This window comes from Thrips palmi, unplaced genomic scaffold (genome assembly GCF_012932325.1).
Source record: "Thrips palmi isolate BJ-2018 unplaced genomic scaffold, TpBJ-2018v1 HiC_scaffold_11, whole genome shotgun sequence".
NCBI classification, from domain to species: Eukaryota; Metazoa; Arthropoda; class Insecta; order Thysanoptera; family Thripidae; genus Thrips; species Thrips palmi.
Window position 1 is genome coordinate 3,545,743 of NW_023144622.1, and position 18,601 is coordinate 3,564,343.

The following is an 18,601-nucleotide window of genomic DNA, read 5'->3' on the forward strand; positions in this document are numbered from 1 at the left end:
TCAGTGTGTGTTGTTGTTTGGGTTGGGTTGGCGCGCGGGCCGAGATGTGCTTAACGCGGAGCCGCGCTGCCGCTCCACATGAACTGGGCGGCGTGGGCGGAGCGTGGCGGAGCGTGGCGAGCCGCGCGTCGGATGGGATGCCTACCTGCCGGGGCCGCTTGCGTCGCCACGCGTCGCCACCTCCTGCAGACTGATTCCGAGAGTCGTTTTCGTCGCTCTGTCTCTGTCGTACTCCTCCTCGACTTGCACTGTGTCGCACCCGGGTCGGGCTGTCATGCGTTGTCTTGCACTGGGTTGATGTGGGGGAGTAGACAATGGCACCTTCCTGTTTCTGTTTTGTGTGTAGTGGTTCGCACGTTGCACTAAGCATGTTGTGTGTTTGTGTGTGTGTTGGTGCTTGTAGACCTAGACGACCCGGTGGCCGATGCCTACGCCGCCCTGTCCGGCCGGCGGCGCAGTTCCGACAGACGATCCTCCAGTGAGTACGCCGAGTGTTACAGTGTACAGCCTCGCGAAGAGGCTGCGGTTTCTTGCAGCGATCCGCCCTGTTGGAAAAGTACGGTCGAATCGACCGGTGTTCTTAGTTTGTGGCCAATTGTCTCGAAATTCGCACTCGTGCTCATTCGATCAATTAAAAAAAATAAACTAAGATGTCTTGATTGCTTGATTGTACTTCTCGAACAGCGTGAGTTGCCGTGAAGAAGAAACTGGGCAAAATTATTTTTTTGACAATTTTTGTGTGTTTTGTCACGCCTTTGCTGCTCTTGGTTTGTTGTGTGGCTTTGAGTTTCTGTTTCACGCTCATTGCACCGGTTATTTCCTTTTGCGTTCGTAGCAATGTAGTGGCGCCCCCACCCCTTGGCCACAACCAACCCAAAAAAAAAAGAGTTATGTAGCTTGTTTACTTTTATTAAGTATAACAATTGTACTCTAAAGAAAGCAGTTTTTTAATAGATTAGATAAACTATTTTAAAATTTTGAAAGACAAAAAAAACGCTGGTTTTTTAAAAATAAAACTAGAGAAATAATCTTGAAATGTTGAGTGAAAAAATTATCTTGAATCTAAAACGTCTAAAACAATAGAGTAAAAATTTGGAATGATCCTCTCGTGTTTGCGAATGGGCGTGGCGGGGGGAAAGAGGGGGGGGGGAGTGCATGGTGTGGTGCAGCCGATGGCTAGCGCGCTTGGAGCGGAGGCCTTGATAGCTTGCACTGTCTGCACACCAGGTGGCACCGAGAGCGCATGGGACTTCCGTCGCCTCAGCGAGGCCGGGGTGCGTCGAGCCTCAGGTACAGTCTAGCCCGGCTAGCCGCGCGCCGCGGTCCGTCCTAGACACTGCGGCCAGCACACTGCAAGCACGCTGCGCTGCAGGCTAGTCTGAGAGCGGGCGGCCGCGGCGCGGGTTGTGTGTGTAGCGCCTCGCTATGTGCAGCGCGCCTTCTGGTATGTCGTGTGTGTGCGTGCATGCGTAAGTGTGTGTGTGGGTGTGTCGGTGGTGGAAGCACGCCGAGCATGCTGGATTGTGACTTGCGCTTGTGTGTTTGTGAGTGCGTGCATGTGTTTTTTGGACGTGTTGGGAAGCGTTGTGAATAACTGGGTCCGTGTTGTGGTGTATGGACATGCTGATGTAAAAGTGTAAGTTCTCTCTCTAAGCTCCTGTTCCTGACTTGTAACGCCCGTCAGCATTGATCCGGCCCCGACGTTAATCTTTTAACCCGTCCGTTGCGTTCCGACAGCCCTGTGTTTCAGCATGGTCTCGGTTACCTAACTGTAACACCATCGCGGCGTTACGCCAAACCCTTTAACGGAATGTGCGACTAACACGGCGGCTGGCCCGAGGGCTGGCCGCAGACTTGGGCGCTGACTCCGCGTTCCGTGTTGCAGACGCGAGCGCGGTGCTGACGGAGGACACGGACAGCTTCATCATCGGCGAGCGTGTGTGGGTGGGCGGCAGCAAGCCGGGGCGCCTGGCGTACATCGGGGACACGCAGTTCGCGCCCGGGGAGTGGGCCGGCGTGGTGCTGGACGACGCCATCGGCAAGAACGATGGCTCGGTGGGCGGCGTCCGCTACTTCCAGTGCGAGCCCAAGAAGGGCGTCTTCTCGCGACTCACCCGGCTGACGCGCTACCCGCTGCCCGAGTCGGCACTCGCCGCCCTGTCGTCCTCCGTGCTCACGTCCCCGACGACGCCCGTGGCGCGCAAGACCGCCCCCAGCCTGGCCGCCACCCCCAAGGCCGCCCCCAAGTCCGCCTCCCCCACCCCCACGCTGTCGCCGACGGGCAGCGTGCGCAGCCTGGCCGGCGCCGAGCTCAAGCTGGGCGAGCGCGTCATCGTCATGAGCAGCCAGACGGGCTCCAAGGCGGGCATCCTGCGCTACAAGGGCCCCACCGCCTTCGCCTCGGGCGAGTGGTGCGGCGTGGAGCTGGACGAGCCCATCGGCAAGAACGACGGCGCGGTGGCCGGCACCAGGTACGCCCTGTCCTTGGACTCGAGCCGAGCGTGTGACCCCACCAACGGACTCCTCCTGCGGAGAGCAATCCATTGGTGGGGTCACACGTTCTGTTCGAGTCCCATTTAGCGACTCTGGAGCTCAAAACGCGTTCAGAGTTTTGGCCGGCTCCACCGGTCTTCCGGCACACTGTGTACTGACGAGGCCCCGCCCGCAGGTACTTCGACTGCCAGCCCAAGTTCGGGTTGTTCGCGCCCGCCCACAAGGTGAGCCGCAGCCCCGCGCCCAAGCGGCTCTCCACGGCCAACTGCAAGGTGCACCACCGGCCCGGCCTGCACGGCAGCAGGGAGAGCCTCTCCTCCATCGTCTCGGCGCGCTCCTCCATTGGCGGCGTGAGTACGGCCGGCACGGCCGCCGCCAGGGTCAAGATGGGGGTCTCGGCCACCACCAAGGTAGGCTGGCGAACGCCGCGAGCGCCGCCAGCCAGGGTGCCACCAGTACGCACACACACCACAACTACACAGTCCCACTCCCACTTCACAGTGTCTTTTTGGAGGAAAAACCGGGAAAAACTGTGCTCCCGAAATTGGGTCACTCGTGTGAAAATTGATGTCAAGCACAACTTTGTTGCTGTGCACTAGTTCACTTACTTCTTAATCGAAATCGTCATGTCTCAATTTGTGCGTGCAAGCGCAACCGCACTGACGAAACAAAGCCCGGCGTCCGCAGAGCTCGCCGTGGAGCTCGCAGGGGCAAGGTAGACTGTCCCGCCGAACAGCCGTGTGTTGGGGTGATGCAAGGCGCTCTCCCCCGCGGCGTCCGCAGCGCAGACCAATCAAACACTTTCTCATGGCACCTCAAGCCTTGGAGTTGGTTTTCCTTTTCTTTTTTTTTCGCATGCACTGAAGTTGATTAACATTGTTGTTTTAAAACCCAAGGGGTCTAACCAGTTTGTTTTTGTTTTGGTGATCATTGCCCTCTCTCTTTTTCCCTCCCGTCTTTAACTACATATAGGACTGGCTGGGGTCATGCCCCACATCGTGCAATTGCACCATCCACCTAAATTCACTCCCCAAATACAAATTTGCCGCCTCGAGGTCCAGTCACGGTTCGTGCAACTGCACCGCCCACCTGCTCGTAAGTCCCAGTGTGTCAGCAGCAGCCGCTTGGCGCTCTCTGTGCTCCCTCGCTGAGCCCTTGTCTCAAGTTCATTTTGTGTTTCACCCCGTTGCGATTGCGTCAGCGATTTCTGTACAGCCTCGCTCTATGCAGCTGCTCTTCAGCCAATGAACGACACACCGAAAAAAAAAAGTTTGTCGATTGTTGTCTTTTACATTTTTGGCCTTTGATCGACTCTTGAGCTTTAGTGAAATCGCCCCAAGGGCGAGGACGCGCTACACGTGAGCTGTGGCATGATCACCAAAACTGACACTCTTAAAAGTCTTGCATCAAGTTCGTTGGCAAACTGGTCTTCCTCCGAAGCCCGTTAGCCGGTTTGAACGGCCATGCTTACTAGGTGGATGCCCGTCGTGTAAGCCGGCAGTTGGAACCTTAACTGCTCTTTTGGCTTCTCTCTTTCTGTATTTTTAATCTATTTTTTTAAAAAATATTGGATATTAATCATATGTTGTTTCATGCGATCTCTTTGCTGCAATGTTTAACCAACCTTCAGTTTCTTCATCCGCCATTTTGTAGATTTTTTTGATTTCTGACTTGGATCTTGAAGGAATTTTGTAGTGTAGCTTTCAATTGACACACTGACTTGATCATTTACCCCAATCCTTTCCCTTTTCACCAACCTGACACTACTCACTTTTCCATACCCTAACTGCTGCGTGGTTTCTCTGGCTGCTAATTTTTAACCTTTTAATTTAATACTCTTAGTCTAATTTGTCATTACAATGTTTTGTTGTTGTTGTTGTTGTTGTTTTTTTTCGCCGGTGATGTTATTTTTAATTTTGCCTGCTAATGTTGAACGTCATTTAAGTAGATTAATTGTTTTTGGCTGTGGCGTGTGTGTGTGTCCGAGTGCCCTAACCTTCCTGCATGTGTGTGTTTTTCAGAAAACCGCCTCTCCTGCCCTGCGATCCACCCCGACCAGTTCAACCCTTCGGTCTGGTCTCCAGGTAAATGTCCCCTCTCTGTGAAGACGTGGGTCTTCTGTACATGTGTGACTGAGTGCGTGAGTCTGTGTGTGACTGGGTCTCTGAGAATGTATGTGTTTTTTGTACAACAACGTAGTATATGCGGGTGGTAGGTGATCCCTTCTCGATGTGTAGTCTTTGATATGTGCTGTATAGGATTCCTACAACAACAACTACAACAACTACAACTACACCTATTCCTACAACTACGACATCAATTGGGAGGATTGCTATTGATGTCTGTAGCCGCGGTCCGTTCTCCCAAAGGCCTTTCCAAAGGCCTTTCCAAAGGCCTACCCAGGCCTGTAGCCCCTCATCCGGTCAGCACTCTCTCGAAAGCACTCCCGAGGCACTCCCAGGCACTCCCAGCCCACCTGCGGCACTTCCGACTGCGTCTTGCGTCCCGCCTCGAGACGCGGCACTTTGCACGTTAAGACCGCCGCCTAGGACCGATTTCAGATATGCAAATGCTCTATAGAGGCCGTGCCCATGCCGAAGATCTTTTTTCCTTTCCGTCGAGACTTTGATTCAGTTACATCAGATGTAACGCATGTGTTCAAGTGACACCTCAAAGTGACCTCCTGTAGTTTTTTTCTCTTAGGGTTGGAATTGCTCTAGTCCTTAAAACAGCAAACTAGTTTTATAACTATTTCAATCTTGAGTATAGCACCACTGTTCCTTGTTAAACAAATGTGGCTGCACTGTATGAAAGGACCACATGGCGATGCAGAGACACTTCGTTTTTGTCTCCCTTTTGACAAACTATTGAACATGTGCCAAACTGGTTGGAGGTAAGTAATGGCACCGCGGGATCTCGGCTTGCATCTTCGCCGAGCTGGACTCCGGCGAACTTTGGAAGCAGTGTTGCACGGTTCATCATGATTAATGTATAAATAAACCTCAAAAGTACCTAAGAGATTCTGTTCCCTTTTATGACATTGTTGGCTGTTGATTTTTTACTATTATTATTTATTAACATTTTTATTTATTAGTTTGTTTTTTAGTACTAACGATAGTCTGATGTTTGTTGAATTACTAAAGATAAATACGTCCATTTTTTTCAATCTAATGTTTTTGTACTGAACTAATGCTTGCTTAGCATTGTGTGATAACTATGTAAATACCCTCTTTTGTTTGAATAAAACACTACCAAAAAAGTTCCCCCAATTATTCCCTCAATACACGCTGAAGGAAAACTTACAGTTTTACACCAAACAATTCAATGCATTACTCAAGTTTTTGAAATTAAGGTTTTGATTGGGGGAAACCATATTTTCTCTCTACTTCTGACAATAGTTAATGTAGTATTTGTGCATGAAATGTGTAGAAGGTGATTTGTCGGGATCATTTGGATGTAGCGTTTGAGTAGCACATTTAATCGACTTACTGTTGTACCTAGTAGTTACAAACTAATTGAGTAGATGTGAGTAGATCCTATGTTTGTTCAAAATTAATACGTGTAGCTGGCAACAGGGAGGTGTGTGTAACTGGTGTATGTCAAAAATAAACCAAATAAAATGTCTGAATCCGTTGGAGAGGCGCGATTTTGGCGCTCGTCATTGCAAATAAGCCTATTCCGTTTACCAAGCGATTTTGCTCGCGGTGCGCCGGGCGCAACATCTGCAAGTCTAAGTGTCCTTGGGTGGACCAGGGCAAGACAATGCCCAATTACATTAGTTATGCAGTCACGGCCCATTTGCCCCGCATTGAGCCCGGAAGGGTGGGGCCTCTTTTGAAAGAGAGAGAGGAAGAATGTAGGGTAGGGGAATGTAGGGTAGCGATCGCTCTACTGGTAGCGCCACTCATCGCAGACGATTCATTGCGGAGAAAGGGCGACATGAATAACACATGAGGCCGCCGCGGGCCGTTCGAACCGCCAGGAAAAAAAGGGGGAGGGGGAAGTATTGCATCTGGAAAAAAGTCTCAAAAAATCTAGCATGAAACGCGTACTAAAAACATCCAAAAAGAATGGAACGAAAACAACAAAACACAGAATCTAATATGGGACTCTTCCTATCGCCAGTTTGTGCGATAGCCTCTGAGCCAAATCCAGGGGAAGTCCTTTTTGACGTACATCCAGTACACAGTAAACCCTTCCGTATCTGTTGTCATTTTTAATTTTTGATCCGCGCCCGGCCTGTACTGTATCCTACATCGAATCGATTTGCATAATCTGTCTCGAGCCAGTGGACGGTCATTACACGTCGAATCAATCTCGCAGTCATGCCGGCCACGCCTACTCATTGGACCGCGGGGTGCGTTAGGTTAGGGCCACGGAGGTGACGTCATTCCCTGGCACTGTGCATGGTTACCATCGGCTCGAGGGAGGAACGCGGTTTGCGCCGACACTTATGTCGACGCCGCTCTAAATGTTGGTCAGTGCGACCGTCCACATGAGATTCAGTCACACATGTCGCCTCCAGAAACAGCGAAAGTCGATTCTTTTCGTCAAGTCGATGCTGACTGATTGACTAGACGGCTGTCCGCGGCGCGCCTCCCGCCTCCACCCCCGGCCTCCCTCGCCTCGCCCACGCCCACCTCGGCGGAGCGGCCGAGCGCAGCGCGGGCACAGCCTATAGTTGGACACACTGACTCGACGTGCCAGTGCTGCCAACCGACCGCTCGAGCCCTGTCGTCTGCTGGCCGCATGTTGGCGCGCTTTTCTGCCGTTCGATGGACGGACGCAGAGCATGGCCACGTTTCCACCACAGGCGTCTGCCAAAGACCATTCGTGAGGTGGGCGAACGCCTGCCATTCTTTCAAAATTTTAAAATTAATCTCTTAGTGCTCGCACTTTACTGGTTTTCAAAATACAAGGGAACGCCCAGCTACATATTTTAGACACCTTAGGTTGAGTTGATTTTGGGTCCATTCTAAAGTGTCGTTCCGTTTCCAACTGTTTTAGGAGACGTTAAAAGAAAAGGAGGCACACATCGATCAGCTGCTGAAGGAGCGCGACTTGGAGCGAGCAGAGATCACCCGCGCGGCTAGCCAGGCCGACCACGCCGAGCAAGCCCTGGCCGTCCTCAAGAATGAGTACCAGCAGGTAAACCACCCTCAGCCAGCCGTAATCAGTAGATGGAGGAAGCGTTTCCGCACTCCAAAAAATGGGGTTTTGACTGCATTTTCCGGGTGTTGCAGTACCGCGCCGAGTCCGAGGAACGCAGGCAGCGGCTGGAGACGGAGGCCGGCGACCTGCGGCAGCAGCTGGAGGACCTGCAGTTCCGCGTCGAGGAGGAGGCCATCGCCCGGGCCGAGGCCGCCGACGCCAAGCCCGAGGACGCCTCCGTCAGCCCCGAGAAGGTCGCCGAGCTGGAGAAGCAGCTCGCCGAGGAGCGCGAGCAGGCGGAGGACAAGCTGTTCGAGGCCGAGGAGGCCCTGACGAGACTGAAGGATGAGCTGGAGAAGAACAAGTGAGTGCGTCGTTAAGTTTGACTGTTTTTCGAGGGTAACCGAAAACTGACTGTTCCCTTGCGTTGCCGCAGGACTGAGGCCAAGGAGGCCCACGACCAGCTGGTGGCGCGCGACGCGGTGCAGCAGGGCCAGCTCATGGAGCTCCGCGAGCAGCTCAAGGTGCTGTCCGCCGAGCAGGGCGGCCAGGTGCAGGACCTCATGGCCAAGCTGCAGGCCAAGGAGGAGTCGTCGCAGGAGCAGGCCAAGCACATCGCCGACCTGGAGGCCGCGGTGGTGGACCTCAGGGCGCAGGTGGCCGTCAAGGACACGGCCGCGGCCGAGGCGCAGGCGCAGGTCGCCGCCACGGAGACGGCCTCCAACGCCGTCAAGGCGCAGGTCGCCGCGCTGCAGGCCGAGCTGGCCGAGCAGAAGAAGGCCGCCGCCGAGCTGGCGGACCAGGTCGCCGCCAAGGCCGCGGCCGCGGAACAGCTCGCCGGCCAGGTCGCCGCCAAGGAGGGCTCGGCCGCGGAGCTCGCGGCTCGACTCGAGGCCCTGGACGGCGAGCTGGCCAAGCAGAGGGCGGCGGCGGAGCAGGGCGCCGCCTCGCTGGCGGACAGGGACGCCGAGGTGGCGCGCCTCAACGCGCTCATCGAGCAGCTCAACTCGACGCAGGGCGAGCAGGCCGCCGGCATGACCAAGGCCCTGCAGCAGCGCGGCGAGGAGGTGGCCGCGCTCGAGGCCAAGCTGCGGCAGGCGGAGACCGCCAGGGAGCAGGAAGCCGCCGCCGCGGCGGAGGCAGCCAAGGCCCTGCAGCAGGCCAAGAGCGAGGCGGTGGCCGCGCTGGAGGCCAAGCTGCAGCAGCTTACTGAGGCAAGCGCCAAGGATGCTGCCACCGCTGCCGAGAAGCTCCTGAGCCTGGAGCAAGTCAAGACGGAGGCGGTGGCCGCGCTGGAGCAGAAGCTGCAGGTTCAGACCGAGGCCAGCGCCAAGGAGGCAGCCGCCCTGGCCGACAAGCTGCAAGCCCTGGAGCGCGCGCGCGCCGAGGAGGTGGCCGCTCTCAACGACCGCCTGCAGGTCGCCGAGTGCGCCAAGACGGAGGGGGTGTCCGCGGTGGAGGCCAAGATGCAGCAGATGCTCGAGGACAAGGACAAGGCTAGGGCCGCGGACGTCGCCGCCCTCGAGGCCAAGATGAAGCAGCTGGGCGAGGACAAGGACAAGGCCAGGGCCGAGGAAGTCGCCGCCCTCGAGGCCAAGATGCAGCAGCTGTCTGACACCAAGGACAAGGCCAGGGCCGACGACGTGGCCGCGCTAGAGGCACAGCTGCAGAAGGTGTCCGAGGCCAAGGCCGAGGAAACGTCCGCGCTCGAGGCCAAGCTTCAGAAAGAGTCGTCTGCCAGGGCCGAAGAGGTGGCGGCGCTGGAAAGCAAACTCCAGCAACTGTCGGTCTCCAAAGACGAAGCGGTGGCCGCGCTGGAGAGCAAGCTGCAGCAGCTCGAGGCCGCCAAGCAGGGCGACGTGTCCGCCGTGGAGGCCAAGCTGCAGCAACTGTCCACCGCCAAGGGCGAGGAGGTGGCCGCCCTCTCGGAGCAGCTGCACGCGCTGGAGCGCGCCAAGGCGGACGCCGACAAGGAGGCCGCGCGGCTGGCGGCGCTCTTGGAGGAGGCCAAGGCCCAGGCCGAGGAGAGGGTCGCCGCCCGCGACGCCAAGATCGCCGACCTGGAGACCAAGGGCCGCGAGGCGAGCGCGCCAAAGCGCAGCTGGAGGAGGAGGCCGCCAAGAAGGTGGCCGAGGTCGGCCGGCTGCAAGAAGACCTCGCAGCGGAGCGAAGCAAGTCGGAGGGTGAGTCTTTGTCAGTTTTACCGTGTGGACTTAAGGTGGTTATCATCGTTGACGGTTGTCTTTCTACCAGGTCTTCAGGGCCGCGTGTCCGAACTGGAACTCCAGCACGGCGATGTGGAACGGGCGCTGGCCGCCTCACAGGAGAAGTGCGCGCAACTGTCGCAGGCTAAGGCCAAGCTGGTACGTTCGTCGTTTACCATTTAATCGAGAAGTATTTTATCTAGCCGATTTCAGTCCGTAATTTTGCTCTTTGCCGGTGATCTAGGAGGAGGACTTGGTGGCCAGTTCCAGCGACTCGTCCAGCCAGCTGAGTGGGCTCATGGACTCGCTCCGCGCCAAGGAGGCCGAGCTGGAGGCCGAGCGCGCGGCGGGGGAGAGCCGCCTGCAGGAGGCGCGGAAGGAGGCGCAGGCGGCGCGACTCAACGGGGAGCGCCTGGAAGAGGCACTGCGTCAGCACGAGCAGGAACGGGAACACGAACGGGCCGACGCCGTCGCCGCCGCGCAGGCCGCCCAGGCCAACGCGGACAAGGCCGAGGAGAAGATAGCCGGCCTGGAGAAGCAGCGCCGCGACGCCGAGGCGGCCGCCGAACAGTTGCAACAGAAGCTGCAGGACGCGGAGCGCGAAGCGGCCGCCCGACAGGACCAGGTCGCCTCGCTGGCCGCCCAGGTGGAGGACGCACAGCGCCTCCTCAAGGAGGCCAAGACCGCCGCCGAGCACGCCGAGCAGAAGCTGCAGAAGGACGTCGCCGACGTGCAGGCGCGCCTCGACAAGGCGGTCGAGACCGCGGCCAAAGACGGCGCCAGGGCCGAGGCCGCGGTGGCCGAGAGGGACGCCGCCCTGGCCGAACTGAGGGACAGCCTGGCCGCCCAGGAGGTGCAGGCCAGCGAGCTGAAGGCGCGCGTCGAGACGCTGTCGTCGCAGCTGCAGCAGAGCCAAGCGCTGCTCAAGGAGGACCAGGCCGCGCGGGAGTCGCAGGTGCAGGAACTCACGAAGCAGCTCCAGGACAGCGAGGCCGCGCTCAAGGAGGCCCACGCTGCCCGAGAGTCCCAGGTGCAGAAGCTCGACGCTCACGTGCAGTCCCTGGAAGCCAAACTCCAAGACGCCCTCGTCTCGCACGAGTCGGAGGTGCAGGGCCTCAGGGCCCAGCTGCAGCAGGCCGAAGCTTCGCTCAAAGAGAGCCGAGCCAGTCAAGGCTCGCAAGTGCAGGCCCTCACTTCGCAAGTGGAGGCGTTGTCGTCCCAGGTTGAAGGCGCCAACGCGCAGCTGCAGGAGAGCAGAGCCAGCCTGGACAGCCAGGCGAGTGAACTGCGCGCGCTGGCGGACACTCTCCGCGCCAAGGAGGCCGAGTTGGAGTCGGAGCGCGCTGCAAGCGAAGCCCGCCTACAAGAAGCCCTCAAGGAGGCTCAGAAGACTCAACAGAACGCGGACCGTCTGCAGCAGGCACTCAGTCAGCTCGAGCAGGAGCGCGAGAAGGAACAGGGCGACGCGCGCGCTGCCGCCCAGGCCAACGCGGACAAGGCCGAGGAGAAGATAGCCGGCCTGGAGAAGCAGCGCCGCGACGCCGAGGTGGCCGCCGAACAGTTGCAACAGAAGCTGCAGGACGCGGAGCGCGAAGCGGCCGCCCGACAGGACCAGGTCGCCTCGCTGGCCGCCCAGGTGGAGGACGCACAGCGCCTCCTCAAGGAGGCCAAGACCGCCGCCGAGCACGCCGAGCAGAAGCTGCAGAAGGACGTCGCCGACGTGCAGGCGCGCCTCGACAAGGCGGTCGAGACCGCGGCCAAGGACGGCGCCACGGCGGAGGCCGCGGTGGCCGAGAGGGACGCTGCCCTGGCCGAGCTGAGGGACAGCCTGGCCGCCCAGGAGGTGCAGGCCAGCGAGCTGAAGGCGCGCGTCGAGACGCTGTCGTCGCAGCTGCAGCAGAGCCAAGCGCTGCTCAAGGAGGACCAGGCCGCGCGGGAGTCGCAGGTGCAGGAACTCACGAAGCAGCTCCAGGACAGCGAGGCCGCGCTCAAGGAGAGCCGTGCCAGCCAGGGCTCGCAGGTGCAGTCCCTCGCCTCGCAGGTGGAGTCGCTGTCGTCCCAGGTGCAGAGCCTGACATCGCAGCTGCAGCAGAGCGAGGCCGCGCTCCAAGACAGCCGCGCCAGCCGGGACAGCCAGGACGGCCAGGCCAAGGAGCTGCGCGCGCAGGTGGACGCGCTCACCGCGAGTCTGCAGGCGGGCGCCGCGGAGCAGGCCAAGCTGGTCCAGCTGCACCAGAAGCTGGAGGCGGAGCACGCGCAGGCCCAACTCAACGCACAGTCCCTCTCCCAGCAGCTCAACGGCGTCCTCAAGCAGCTGGCGGACGCGCAGGCCGAAGCGTGAGTGTCAATCCAGTCGTCTACGGAAGGGCTTTAAAATGCTAAGGAGAATTTTCGAACTAAGTTAACTCTTTTTTTAATTTTTCAGAGACACCGAGCGAATGCGTTCTGAGGATTTGTTGGCCCTGCTAGCCTCTGCCAATGATGCCAAGGAGGACGCTCAGCAAGTGTATGAAAAAAAATATTTTAATTTGGTGTTTTGTTTGGAGCTGGTGCAGTCTTTTCATTAGTGTTGCTTTGTTTTTGTTTTTACACAGGTTGGAGTCCCAGTTAAGACAACGTGAAGAAGAGCTCAAAGCCACAAAGCAGGAAGTATGTTGAGGATTTTTTTTTTCGGAATTAATAAGGCAATCAAATGCCATTTTTTAAATTATTTTTTTCTGTTTTGTTCTTTACCTACAGTCTCAAATTCTTTTGAAGACCATAAACAAGGAGAAAGAATGTTTGGAAGAAAGATTATCTGTCATGAAATCGTCTGTTTTGCAATCAGAAACCAATGCTAACAGTGCAGGTAAAGTGCTACACTGATTTATTCCAAATTTTTTTTTTCTTTGGAATTCAACTTTACTCTATTTATGACACTGTTCTTGCAGACCCTGCTCACCAGCGCCTCTTGGAAGAAAGAGAAGCTGCTCAAGGACAGGTTGACTTCCTTAATTCAATTATTGTTGACATGCAGCGCAAAAACGATGAATTGAAAGCTCGTGTTGAACTATTAGAAACTGGTATCTCAACAGCAGATGTCGATGAGCTAGAACTGTAAGAACCCCTCATAATTTATTTTTGCTTTTACAGAGTGTGTATCAGAGAAAAGTATCTTTTAAATTTATTTTGATTTCAATTCTTTTGCAGTAATAACATAAAGCCTAGAATGGTGGCACCTCGTCTTTTCTGTGACATATGTGATGAATTTGATCTTCATGACACAGAGGATTGTCCAACACAATGCAACGATGTTGCGCCCACAGCAGGTGCTCGTAAGCTGCCAGGCAGTAATGCAACTGAGCGACCCTATTGTGATAATTGTGAAGGTATGTGTTAACAATAGATTTGTATATCAACAGAGTTGTTGTATTTTTGTACTTGTAACTAATGTTTCAATTTTTTGCTAACTCTTTTTCAGTTTTTGGCCATCATACAGAAGATTGTGATGATGCTGAGACATTTTAGGTAATTTATGTTATATTATAAAATTGTATTTCGAATCTGCTGTTCCTCAGTTATCAAGTGAAGAATAACTGTCTTCCGTTATGTTTTTTTTTTAATGTGTGATTGTAACACTTGATGCTTTGATGCTGAATCATTGATATTGGCTGACTATGGTTTCCACCAACTTCCATAAGCTAGGTGTATTTGAATTGTTTGCATTTTGATGTAACATATTGTACAGTATTTATTTCTGTAATATATCTAGCAAGTGGCTGTCAGTCAGTAAAACGTCCGCTCTTCAGAAATTCTTGTCTTATTTACTGTATTTCTGAAGATAATTATTCTTTTGTGATCTGTTTATTAACTTAGGCAGTTAATCTGTGATTTGAACTCTTATACATGCTTTGGGATTTATGGATTGTTGATGAATGCATTTTGTTCATGTTTTGAATGTTTTAAACAAGTTGTTGCTTTCCTTGGCTCTACTTCATCTATAAAGAGACCAGCTGTCTGGTAACAAAGTTACTCAATGTAAACTCTAAATGCATTTTTATTGTGCTCCATTTGCTTACTTAATGTTATTCTGTAATTGATACTTTTACAGAAAATATTCAGCTATGTTGCTGTCTGTAATTATTTGTGTAGGTTTTAATAGTTATGTGTAGCATTATACATATTTATACATATTCAAATGTGATAAATTAGACTCAGTGAGGTGGATCAATTTTGCCATTAGTCAGATCCTCGAGTACGTAGCAAATGAACTGTAGGAGGAAACGTTGATGTATTGCAGTGACTGATCAAAACTGTGCCCAAATTTAGGAAAAATTCAATGAAAGATTGTTTGGAGACAGTTTTCAACATTTTCATAACTCCTTTGTTTTCTAATGCTGTAGGACTCTGTCAAATTAAATTTAAGGGTACATCTGCAGTCCAATTTTGCAAAAGCATAAATAAAAGTATTTTTGAAAGAGGTGTTTTTAAATCATCAAAACCTAATCCTTACACAAACATCACAAATTCTATGAACAGGAGCTGTAAGGACTAAAATTAGTGCAGTGTGGTAGCTTCCTAACTGGACGCTCCACAGTGCTTTCCACACTCCGGGCCGGCCAGCTGATTGGCTGGCCGTGTGACTCGGCGCCGGAAGGGTGCTGGCTGGTGGGGTGGGGGTGCACTAGGTGGCACCTTGCTGCAAACTGCCCCGATAGGTGGACAGTAGGCAGTTGACATCGGACTGCCGGACCGCGCGCGCGCCAACATGAAGCAAGGGCTGCTCGCGGTGCTGCTGGCCGGGCTGGGCCTGGCGTGCTTCGCGCCCCAGGGGCTCGCCGTGGACGTGCACCTCGCCAACGCGGTGCCAGGTGAGTCCTGAGGCTTCCTGCTAGCCTGTGCACGGAGGAGAGGGACTTACAACGCGAGGGTTGGGGAAAAAAACCAATTAATGGTCTTTAAAAAAAAAACTATCAAGGGATGGGTTTTTTAAGGGTTGAACAGAGTGGATCCCATCCCAGAGCCATGTTTTTGCGGCTCTTTTGTTTTGCTGTGTGGAGCCTCTACAGGTGTGGAATGGCTGGGGTGAGAGGGCCGCGAGGCCGGCTGGCGTGGCGCGGCGGGCCAGTGAGGGGTGCATTCACCCAGCCTCGGCCCCTGCCCGGCGCGCCGTCGGGCCGGCAGCCGGCGTGAAGGGCCGCGGCCGCGCCACCAGCCGTGACCCATATCCAGGTGTCACAACGCGATCGGCTCTCCGTAATTTCGTTTTCTGCTGCCCGGTGCACCGCCACACCTCCAGCCGCAGCCAACGCGGAGAAAGCCGAGGGGGAGTGCCACAGTGTACCAGAGCCGCGGTTCGGTCGCGGCCGTAGCTCGCGATGTCCCTCTCATGAAGGGACGAGAAACTCTTGGGCCATGCGGTGGCCGACAGTCAATCAAAGGTGTTTTTCCCGCATCGTGGCGCCGTGTCTGCAGACGACTTCCCCGCGCTGAACGACGCGCTCCTGCTCGCCTCGCTGCAGGAGGACGACGCGGACCTGGACGAGCGGCGCGTCTGGCTGGACGGCGAGGAGTCCGACCGACGCGCGCGTCCGCGGCCCCGCGCCTCCAGGCCCGCCTCCTGCCACCGGCCCTGCGGCCAGGACGGCGACGACGAGCCGATGATCTGCTACTTCCGGTGGCGGGTGGAGGCCTACGTCACCATGGGCAGGTAGTGCCAGAACGCCGCCACTTCTCACTCACTCTCTCTTGGCCTCTCACCTTCCGGCGCCTCCCTGCAGGGCGTGTGGCGGCTGCCCGCGCAACGTGACGGACTGCACCTTGCCGCAGTGCGTGACCGCGGACGGCTACGAGAAGGGCGTGCTCACCGTCAACAGGAAGATCCCCGGGCCGTCCATTCACGTAACTACCCTTTGTTGTTTTTGTCTGTTTCTCATTTGTGTTGTTGGCGAGTGCTGGGGGCTGCCCACCCACCCCGCGCAGAGGATTTGCCAGAAGACCGGTGGCGGCGGTCAAAACTCTCGACGCGTTTCGAACTCTAGAGCCGCTGAACAGGACTGGAACCTAGCGTGTGACCAATGGCTTTCTCATTCGGTTCGAGTCCCATTTAGTGACGCTGGAGCTCAAAACGCGTGTGTCCGCCGCCACCGGTCTTCTGGCAAATCCACTGTACCCTGCACCCCATGCCGTGCGTGCCATGCCGCAGGTGTGCCGCGGCGACATCGTGGTGGTGGACGTGAAGAACATGATGCCGGGCCGCTCCACCACCATCCACTGGCACGGCATGCGGCAGCGCGCCTCGCCGCACATGGACGGCGTGCCCATGCTCACGCAGTGCCCCATCCCCGAGAACGGCATCTTCCGCTACCGCTTCCGCGCCGAGGAGGTCGGCACGCACTTCTGGCACTCGCACGACGGTGAGGCGAATCCGGGTCCAACCTTGACTCTGTCTGTTCGTCTGCCCTCACGCCCGTTGTCGTTGTTGGTCCCGGCAGGCATGCAGAAGATGGACGGCATCGTGGGCGCCATGGTGGTGCGCGGGCCCCGCGACGAGGAGCCGTACGGCCACCTCTACGACTACGACCTGCGCTCGCACACCATCCTGGTCACGGACTGGTTCCACACGGACGCGGACCAGCGCTTCCCGGGGCTGCAGCGACGCGAGAGCGGCCAGCTACCCGACTCGTACCTCATCAACGGCCGCGGCAGCTACAGGGTGAGGGGAGGAGCCTCGGTTAGTTGACGATGACGGCGACGGGGGAGCCTCAGTGGGGGATTCGAACCGGGGAAAGTCCGCGCCAGCTTCTGGCTCGGGTGTCTTTTCTCACCCCGTTCGGACTCTCCCTGACGGCTGCCGGTTCCTTGGAGGCTAAAGTTCGCGGGGCGCCTGCCTGCAGCGCGCCCGCACCGACGCCCGGCTGTTCTTCCAGCTGACGGTGGACTCGGAGGCGCCCTACGCCGTGTTCCGGGTGTCCCGGGGCCGCCGCTACCGCCTGCGCCTCATCGGCGGCACGTGCGCGTCGTGCGCCTACTCCATCACCGTGGAGGGCCACCGCCTCAAGCTCATCGCCGTGGACGTGACGCCCGTGCGCGCCGTCGAGGTGGACACCCTCACCATGTCACCCGGAGAACGGTGCGCGCTCGAGGCCACTTCGGTTCACCCATCCTCACTCCGAACTTCCTCACAGCGGCGTCCTCTGCCCGCAGGTACGACGTGATCCTGGACGCGGACCAGCCCGTGGCGGCCTACTGGATCCACGTGCGGGGCCTGGGGGCGTGCGCCCTGCTCGGCGCGCACCAGGTCGCCGTGCTGCGCTACTCGGAGGCGGGCGCGTCGCTGCCGACCTCGCGCCACCCGGGCCGAATCGGCCTCCCCCTCGGCGTCGTGCGTACCATTCCAACCAACTTTCGGAGGAAGCTTTATAGCAGATGATTTTTTGGAGACTTCATGTTTGGTTTCTGTACCCGTAGGTGGTGGGCCCTGAGAACTCCATCTGCGCGACGGATAACCCTTCCGAAGTGTGCGTGCACCACCTCGAGTCGCTGCGGCCCGCGCCGCCCGCCGTCCTGGACCGCGACGTCAGCGTCCGCCTGCCGATGGAGTTCAGCTTCCGGTTTTACAGTGACGAGGAGCTCTTCCGCTCCGACACCTTCCACCGCTTTTTCAGTGAGTACTGCCGCGCTGCTCTGCTACGTACGCCATCCTGAATACAGTCCCGTTACGCATGCGTGTAGTGCGGGCGGCCTAGCCCCGACTTCGCAGGCGCCATGTCCCTGCCAGAGTCCTGCAGTGTACTAGCGTTGCCGGGGGCTGTTGGCCGTCCCCTCTCCCGTTTCGCCACGTCGCTGACAAGACTAACACGCCCCCTCTGCTCTGCTCCCCAGTCCCGCCCCTGTTCCCGCCGGCCTCGGCCAGGGTGAACAACATCAGCAACGTGCTGGGGCCGTCGCCTCTGCTGTCCCAGCTGGACAGCGTCCCGGAGCACCTGTTCTGCTCGCGGCAGATGCTGGCCTCGTGCCAGCCGCGCGGCACCTGCGAGTGCCTGCATCTCGTCAAGATCCCCCTCGGCGAGGTGGTCGAGTTCGTCATCGCGGACGCCGGTAAGGAAGACTCTCTCGCTCTCTCCGCTACCCCACGCTTCCACACCAAAGCGACGTCGTCTCTGTCCTCCGCGCAGGCCGCATCCGCAACGGACTCTCGCACCCGTTCCACGTGCACGGCAACTACTTCCGCATCCTGGCCCTGGGGCTGTTCGCGCCCGGGCAGACCGTCGCCGACGTCACCCGGCTCCTGGACGCCGGCGAGATCCCCTTCAGCCTGAGGCCCGTCGAGAAGGACACCATCGCCGTGCCGTCCGGCGGGTACGCCGTGGTCAGGATGGTCGCCGACAACCCAGGTAGGTGTCGCGGCCGAGAGCGGAATCGAGGCACCGGGGCCATCCCAAGCAACTTTGACGTTATGTTTATGTTTCTGCTGCAGGGTACTGGATGTTCCACTGCCACTTCCTGTACCACTTGGTCGCGGGCATGAGCGTGGTCCTGCAGGTGGGCGAACCAGACGACATGGTTCCGACTCCGAGGGGCTTTACGACGTGTGGGGACTTCTTCTAGCTGTCGTGTCTTTTCGGTGCTATTTCTTTATGCTAGTCGCTTTTCTTGTCTTGTAATACCATTTCAATGTATTTATTAATTTCAAAAATAAATTATTGACTTTTTTAAAACTTTAGTTGAATCCGTCATTTGTCAAGGTGCACCGCAGTGAGTTTGTATATATA

The 18,601-nt window shown here is 56.7% G+C and overlaps 2 protein-coding genes across 2 annotated transcripts in view; both read left to right on the forward strand.

Moving 5' to 3' along the window:
• The window catches only part of LOC117639262 (CAP-Gly domain-containing linker protein 1-like), a 28,598-nt gene extending 14,293 nt beyond the window's left edge, over positions 1 to 14,305 (forward strand). The window contains 18 exon segments of the mRNA XM_034374754.1: positions 404 to 478; positions 1,228 to 1,290; positions 1,886 to 2,471; positions 2,669 to 2,843; positions 3,466 to 3,588; positions 4,515 to 4,577; positions 7,501 to 7,641; positions 7,737 to 8,008; positions 8,081 to 9,723; positions 9,726 to 9,827; positions 9,898 to 10,007; positions 10,093 to 12,185; positions 12,274 to 12,354; positions 12,443 to 12,497; positions 12,588 to 12,696; positions 12,779 to 12,944; positions 13,038 to 13,216; positions 13,309 to 14,305. Coding sequence (XP_034230645.1) covers positions 404 to 478; positions 1,228 to 1,290; positions 1,886 to 2,471; positions 2,669 to 2,843; positions 3,466 to 3,588; positions 4,515 to 4,577; positions 7,501 to 7,641; positions 7,737 to 8,008; positions 8,081 to 9,723; positions 9,726 to 9,827; positions 9,898 to 10,007; positions 10,093 to 12,185; positions 12,274 to 12,354; positions 12,443 to 12,497; positions 12,588 to 12,696; positions 12,779 to 12,944; positions 13,038 to 13,216; positions 13,309 to 13,355 — 6,083 coding nt within the window. The 3' untranslated portion in view covers positions 13,356 to 14,305.
• Positions 14,306 to 14,595: 290 nt separating this feature from the next.
• Positions 14,596 to 18,547, forward strand: LOC117639683 (laccase-1-like). Its single transcript, XM_034375558.1, has 11 exons — positions 14,596 to 14,698; positions 15,303 to 15,537; positions 15,608 to 15,728; positions 16,033 to 16,243; positions 16,322 to 16,542; positions 16,757 to 16,959; positions 17,034 to 17,211; positions 17,298 to 17,493; positions 17,712 to 17,927; positions 18,005 to 18,223; positions 18,307 to 18,547. Exons 1-11 carry the CDS (start codon positions 14,596 to 14,598, stop codon positions 18,435 to 18,437), a joined length of 2,034 nt encoding a protein of 677 aa, XP_034231449.1. The 3' UTR covers positions 18,438 to 18,547.
• Positions 18,548 to 18,601: the final 54 nt, after the last annotated feature.

Coding starts and splice junctions, on each gene's coding strand:
- LOC117639683 (XM_034375558.1), top strand. CDS start 14,596: ATGAAGCAAGGGCTGCTCGCGGTGCTGCTGGCCGGGCTGGGCCTGGCG. Junction 14,699..15,302: donor CCTCGCCAACGCGGTGCCAG/GTGAGTCCTGAG, acceptor CCGTGTCTGCAG/ACGACTTCCCCGCGCTGAAC. Junction 16,960..17,033: donor ACCATGTCACCCGGAGAACG/GTGCGCGCTCGA, acceptor CTCTGCCCGCAG/GTACGACGTGATCCTGGACG.